A 7,500-nucleotide genomic window follows, 5' to 3' on the forward strand; every position below is an offset into this window, starting at 1 on the left:
GTGACACTGTGTACAGCCACTTTTAGCTCATTCAGCCGGGGTGACGGGCGGAAACAAAAACCTCCAGGACCCCCCCCCCCCCCCCTCCCTGCACAAGGAGTGAATATAGTCAGTCTATAGTCCAGAAGCAGCACAACATTCATGAACGTTTACAAGCTGGCCTTAAGGGCGCTGGGGTCAGAGGTGGAAAGGTGAAAGGTGAAAGGTGAAAGGTCACGCACCGAAGTGAAGACCTCGGTGGTCTGCTGGATGGTGGCGATCTTGGTCCACTTCCACTTGCGGAAGAGCTGCACGCGGGTGGGGTTGTGCAGCGTGGCCGACGGGTGCGTGCGGAAGAAGGTGGGGAAACGCTGGCGGTTAGAGAGCGCCGGGGAGCTAGAGCCATACGACAGCTGGGCGAGAGAGAGGGCGAGAGACACAGAGAGAGAGAGGGAGAGAGAGGGAGGGGAAGGGAGAGGGAGAGAGAGGGAGGGGAAGGGAGAGGGAGAGAGAGAGGAGGAGGGAGAGGGAGGGAGAGAGAGAGGGAGGGAGGGGAGAGGGAGGGAGAGAGAAGGAGAGGGAGAGAGAGAGGAAGGGGAGAGGGAGGGAGAGAGAGAGGGAGGGAGGGGAGAGGGAGGGAGAGGGAGAGAGAGAGGAAGGGGAGAGGGAGGGAGAGAGAGGGAGGGAGAGAGAAGGAGAGGGAGAGAGAAGGAGAGAGAGAGGGAGAGAGACAGAGAGAGAGAGGGAGAGAGAGGGAGAGAGAGGGGGAAGGGAGGGAGAGAGAGGGGGGAAGGGAGAGAGAGAGAGAGGGGAAGGGAGAGGAAGGGAGAGGGGAAGGGAGGGGAAGGGAGAGAGAGAGAGAGAGGGGGGAAGGGAGGGGAGAGGGAGGGAGGGAGAGAGAGAGGGAGGGGAAGGGAGAGGGAGAGAGAGAGGGGAAGGGAGAGGAAGGGAGAGGGAAGGGAGGGGAAGGGAGAGAGAGAGAGAGAGGGGGGAAGGGAGGGGAGAGGGAGAGAGACAGAGAGAGAGAGGGAGAGAGAGGGAGAGAGAGGGGGAAGGGAGGGAGAGAGAGAGGGAGAGAGAGGGAGAGAGAGGGGGAAGGGAGGGAGAGAGAGGGGGGAAGGGAGAGAGAGAGAGAGAGAGGGGAAGGGAGGGGAGAGGGAGGGAGAGAGAGAGGGAGGGGAGAGGGAGAGAGGGAGAGAGAGAGGGAGAGAGAGGGATAAGGGAGAGAGAAGGAGAGGGAGAGAGATAATTATTTCACATTTTCAAAAACCCTTTATTGGGACATTTAATCATTTCAAGACAATACCGATAGATGACTACATTTATCCAAAGCGCTTTACAATTGATGCCTCTCATTCACCCTGACACACTCACCGGAGAGAGAGAGAAAGAGAGAGAGGGAGGGGGAAGGGAGGGAGAGAGAGAGGGAGAGAGAGAGGGGAAGGGAGAGGGAGAGAGAGAGGGGAAGGGAGACGGAGAGAGAGAGAAAGAGAGAGAGGGAGGGGGCAGGGAGAGAGAGAGAGAGAGAGAGAGAGAGAGGGGAAGGGAGAGGGAGAGAGAGAGGGGAAGGGAGACGGAGAGAGAGGGAGAGAGAGAGGGAGGGAGAGAGAGAGAGAGAGAGAGAGAAAGGCATTACTAAAGGCTTCCTCTGGCCTCCACATGCACTGATGATGTTTCCTGGAAGCCCGCCTCAGGACAAGAGGCGGCTTATTTTGTCTAATGTCAGAAAGCAGAAATAGCCACGAAGATGAAAAATGTAACAAAATGGTGTTAATGGGAAATCGATGCGCTCCAGAGCTTAAGTGGCCTTCTCAAGGTCTCTACAGTAGAATAAAAAGGAAATGACAGCTCCGCTGGAGGGGGGTGGGGGGGTCTAATTGGCCAACAGTGCCCCACAGAGGTTAATATGAGGGGGTAAGATTCAGATCGCCGTCCGTCACACGGACAGTGTTAGCACGTTAGCACGTTAGCAATAATGGCAACTATAACTGCAGAAATGCTGCAAACCGCAAATACGCTGTGACAGCCATTGAACCATCTGACACACACACTCAGTGAGCACTTTATTAGGTATTTATTAGACATATTTCTTAGACTTATTAAGACTTCTGCTGCTGTAGCCTATCCACAGCTTTGATGCTCTTCTGCATACCACTGTTGTAACGTGTGCTTATTGGCGTTACTGTCACCTTCCTGCCAGCTTTTATGCATTTAGTTGCTACAGTGAATTATATTTAAGAATGTCTGTGCCTGTGAGTCTCAACATCATGCATCATGAACCGGGCCCACATTAAGACTGGTTCCACATCAGAGAACTGGGCCCATATTAATACTGGTTCCACATCAGAGAACTGGGCCCACATTACAGACCAAGTTCCACATTAAAGAACCGGGCCCACATTAATACTGGTTCCACATCAGAGAACTGGGCCCATATTACAGACCAAGTTCCACATTAAAGAACCAGGCCCACATTAAGACTGGTTCCACATTAAAGAACCGGGCCCACATTAAAACTGGTTCCACATTAAAGAACCGGGCCCACATTAAAACTTGTTCCACATTAAAGAACCGGTTCCACGTTAAAGACCAAGTTCCACATTAACATAAGGTTCTACATTAATGAGTCTAGGTAAAGCTACGCACCATGATGAGGTTCCACATTAATGAGTCGGTTCTACATACAGGAGCAGGTTCTACGTAAAGGAGCAGGTTCTACGTACAGGAGCAGGTTCTACGTACAGGAGCCGGTTCTAGGTACAGGAGCAGGTTCTACGTACAGGAGCAGGTTCTACGTACAGGAGCAGGTTCTAGGTAAAGGAGCAGGTTCTACGTACAGGAGCAGGTTCTACGTACAGGAGCCGGTTCTAGGTAAAGGAGCCGGTTCTACGTACAGGAGCCGGTTCTAGGTAAAGGAGCCGGTTCTACGTACAGGAGCCGGTTCTAGGTAAAGGAGCCGGTTCTACGTACAGGAGCAGGTTCTACGTACAGGAGCCGGTTCTAGGTACAGGAGCAGGTTCTACGTACAGGAGCCGGTTCTACGTACAGGAGCCGGTTCTACGTACAGGAGCCGGTTCTAGGTACAGGAGCAGGTTCTACGTACAGGAGCCGGTTCTACGTACAGGAGCCGGTTCTACGTACAGGAGCAGGTTCTACGTACAGGAGCCGGTTCTAGGTAAAGGAGCAGGTTCTACGTACAGGAGCAGGTTCTAGGTAAAGCTACGCACCACGATGAGGTTCCACATGCGGGCCGCCTCGGCCACCAGAGTGGAGACGGAGCTGCAGCCGGGCATCAGCACCATCTTTATGGGCTCCGTGTAGAGCAGGTCGTACAGCAGCCGCGTGGCCTCCCCGGGGTCGCACTGCGGGGGAGACACAGGGACACGCGTTCAGCACCCGCTCAACACGCGTTCAACACGCGCTCAACACGCGTTCAACACGTGTTCAACACCTTAAAACATTCATCATGTCTCAATTTCAATGTACTTGACCAGATGACCGGAAGTCCTTTGTTTTGTACATTTTAACCCGAACACAGCAGTGTGTGTGTGTGTGTGTGTGTGTGTGCGTATATCGCTCTGTGTGTGTGTGTGTGTGTGTGCGTATATCGCTCTGTGTGTGTGTGTGTGTGTGTGTGCGTATATCGCTCTGTATGTGTGTGTGTGTGTGTGTGCGTATATCGCTCTGTGTGTGTGTGTGTGTGTGTGCGTATATCGCTCTGTGTGTGTGTGTGCGTATATCGCTCTGTGTGTGTGTGTGTGCGTATATCGCTCTGTGTGTGTGTGTGTGTGTATATCGCTGTGTGTGTGTGTGTGTGTGTGTGTATATCGCTCTGTGTGTGTGTGTGTGTGTGTATATCACTGTGTGTGTGTGTGTGTGCTGCTGAGCACACAAACTCACAATGTTACTCTACAGAGACGTGCTTCAACACCAACTTCACAGGGCAGGCTGGACTCATGGGACAGTGTGTGTGTGTCTGTGTGTGTGTGTGTGTGTGTGAGGTGTGTGTTATTGGTACTTTGTTCTTATCCAGGAGCTTTTCAAAAAATGCAGACGTGGTGGAGATTTAAAGATGAACATAAAATAAAACTAGAAAAGAAAATCTTTAGAGAAGGAACAAAGAAGTTTCACCTATTCATTACCAACCTGCAAAAAAAGCCCACCTGCTTATCATCTGCGTTTCCAATAAGAGAAACACGAGGGTTGTCTTGTTTAAAAGCCCTGTAAGATTTCATAGTCATGTCCCAGCCTGGTCCCCAAAAGCTGGGGTGTTTTGGACCCCACAGATCACTATGGCCTATAAAGGACATTCACCAATGCAGGAGTAAATTACTGAGTAAGCGCATGAACCAAGAAAATAATAATAATAAATAATAATAATAATAACCTTGAACCTTCTTTCAGACTCCAGAGAGAAAGACAGAGGGAGAGGCACCAGGGAGAGGGAGAGAGAGAGGGGGACTGGGGAGAGAGAGAGAGAGAGGGACTGGGGAGAGAGAGAGAGGAGGCAGGGAGAGAGAGAGGGCGACTGGGGAGAGAGAGAGAGAGGGGGCAGGGAGAGAGAGAGGGAGAGAGGGGGAGAGGGAGGGGGAGTGGGGACAGGAAGAGAGAGAGAGAGGGAGAGAGAGGGGGGAGTGGGGAGAGGGAGAGAGAGAGGGTGAGTGGGGAGAGGGAGAGAGGGAGTGGGGAGAGGGAGAGAGAGAGGGTGAGTGGGGAGAGGGAGAGAGAGAGGGGGAGTGGGGAGAGGGAGAGAGGGGGAGGGGGAGTGGGGAGAGGGAGAGAGAGAGGGGGAGAGGGAGAGGGAGGGGGAGAGGGAGAGGGAGAGAGAGAGGCTGAGGGGGAGGGGGAGAGAGATAAAAACATAATGACACAGTAGCTCATAAAGCCAGGCACACAGGCTGGATGGTGTCCTGCTCATAAGGAGGGAAAGTTTGGAAATGGCCGCCGGCCACAGGCTGGAAAACTACAACATTTCAGCGGAGAGGAAGTGAGGTGAGGATATTATCCCAGCTCTTTCCTGTCCACTGGACCGCACTACAGACTACCCGTGTAGGGAACACAATCTGAAATCAAACACACAAAATAAATAGGAAATTGATTTGCCAGCTCAAAAATGGAGGTAGCTTTTCCCCCCCCTTTTTTTTTTTAAAAAGAAGGAAAACACAAAAAGAGTAATCCGGGGGGAGGGGGGATCAGTCCTGTATGGGTATCAGGCACCACAGCAAACACAGACAGTCAGACCAGACTGCATCTCTTACTCAAACTGCACTGGGTTCCAGTTGTGTTGACAGATGTTATAAAAAACAATGCAACTGCATATTTGAACACACAATGCTATTAATAAAGGCAGGGTGGTAGTAAATGTAATTGCTTATTATTTGTATTAATAATTATAATGAATGAGGTATTTTGTAGGAAAACCCCTGGATTACAATGGTACAGTACGTCACCCCTGGGTGACACGAACGCTCTCTGATTAAACCAGCTAATAAAACGCCGTTAATGAAGATGCGAAAGTTCAGCCTTCTGGGCTGTGAAACAACCGTATTATAATTATGAGTAGATTAGAAGATGAGCCACACGCAATCTTCCACGGCCGACTGAAGGCCCATCACACCTGGACCAAACGCAGTAAAATTAAAGCTTGCCCTCCTAACCTCTACTTTGATTTCCCCTGAATTCACTTGGGGGGAAAAAACTTTAAGTGCAAATTGTATGGACAGTAGTTAATTGTCTGGAGAGTTTATTTTTTATTTATTTTTACTTGTTAAATATATGGACGCAAAGCTGTCTTGTCGTAGTGAAGTTCAAAGCACTTTTGTAAATCGTTCTAGATAAGAGCGTCTGCCAAATTATGTAAATGGACTGGGGCTTCAAACGGAAAGCACGTCTGACCGCATTCTAATGTAATTGTAGCACAGACGCAAGAGCCCTCTGAGTCTACTCCGGGGGCAGGAAAAAAACGGTTCTGTACATGACGTAATTGTGTTCATTAGCTGGGTACTTACGGCAAAAATACTACTAGGTTATAGGCTACATTGTTTCGCATTAATCTATATACTGCGCTGGCAAAAGGCGAAATCATACGTTTTCAAAAAATAATTAGGCCCTTTCTTAAATGAAGTAACGTACGTGCATGCGCCGACATCTGGAAGTAAAAAAAAAAAAGCATAAGCCACCTATTTTCAGCCTTAAAATAGGGCACTTATGGAAATTGCGGAGAGGTCAACAAATTATCCGATAACCACAGTGCAACCAAATTACGGCTTTGAACAGGAAATCAGTCCCTTTCATGTGTTCATCACGCTCATTCACCAGAAAATAAGTTATACGATTGAAACTTCAGTTTATGTTGGAAAGCAGATATTCGCAGAATTGCAGGGTACGTGTCAGAGTATTTCTGTATTTCAGCGCTACGATCCCATTCCTACAAATTGGTAGGGACCAATTATCATGTTTCCCCGATCCGAAAAATGACAGTTTGCCTCCTACGCCATCGTGCAGAAGGGGGGATCCGTTACGGCAGCGCGAGCTGCTGTCCGTGGTGCTGATCTGAGTTTCTGGTCAGCCACGAAAAGCAGTACGCGCGCACACACACACACACACACACACACACACACACACGGTCACTACGGGAATCTGTGTGTCTCTGATGGATTGGTTCTCTAGCTGTCGATGAACCGAAGCGTCTGTCAACACACGCGTCCGCTGCATATTGATTTTAGCCCACATACCGGGCACCCTGTCCGTCCTCCTTACATTGTCAGTTGCTCTAACGTACTAATTACATGGCGAACTGGCTTGCGGTTTAAAACAGGATATCAGTGGAGCTATGTCGTTTGTTTGCACCGCAGTTGCCCCGGTGACTGTTGTCATATCAACTTAACCCCCCCCCCCCCCGCTCCTTTCTTAAACCCCTTACACTCGCCCCCTCATCTCCCTCCCACTCCGCCATGCCACACCTTTAGAGAGTTCCAAATGTAGTCACAATAACCAATAAAAACAGTGTTCTTAGAAATACCAACCAGTTACAGCGCAGTTAACTGTTCAGGGGACATCTGCTCCGCTCTGTAAGCGCGTGGGCGTGTGTGTGCGTGTGCACGTGTGTGCGAGGGGGACAGAACTGGGGGACAGAAGGAGAGAACGTAGTGACGTAGTGTGCGTCATGAAATGTAATCTGTACCAGAAACTGCACGAACAGTGAACATTAGGCGACACGAACGGCCAGATATTCAGACAAATGAGAACTGGGTCTGGTACTATTTAAATTTGATGTCGGTTGTGGCGCCTTCAAAACAAGTTGACGTACGATTTCTGAAACTTGGACTCATCAACGTGCGCCAAACGCAATGTTGTGACCGGTATTCGCGACTATGACGCGAAAGACCGTTCTCACCCGGGCAGACCGTGAAACGATCATATATCCACCACTAGACACGATTCAAAAGGCGTATCATGGTAATAGCATTCCACACAATTCACGATCAAGATAAATAAGCCAACAAACAAATAAATAAACAA

The 7,500-nt window shown here is 49.9% G+C and overlaps 1 protein-coding gene across 1 annotated transcript in view; it reads right to left on the reverse strand.

The window, feature by feature from the left end:
* Positions 1–221: 221 nt before the first annotated feature.
* LOC133120470 (gamma-aminobutyric acid type B receptor subunit 1-like) overlaps positions 222–7,500 on the reverse strand; it is a gene marked incomplete at its 3' end in the record, with an annotated part of 15,722 nt that continues 8,443 nt past the window's right edge. The window contains exons 4-5 of the mRNA XM_061230321.1: positions 3,207–3,341; positions 222–392 (exon numbers count right to left, since the gene is read on the reverse strand). Coding sequence (XP_061086305.1) covers positions 222–392; positions 3,207–3,341 — 306 coding nt within the window. The remainder of the gene's footprint in view (positions 393–3,206; positions 3,342–7,500) is intronic.

Source organism: Conger conger, unplaced genomic scaffold (assembly GCF_963514075.1).
Source record: "Conger conger unplaced genomic scaffold, fConCon1.1 SCAFFOLD_206, whole genome shotgun sequence".
NCBI classification, from domain to species: Eukaryota; Metazoa; Chordata; class Actinopteri; order Anguilliformes; family Congridae; genus Conger; species Conger conger.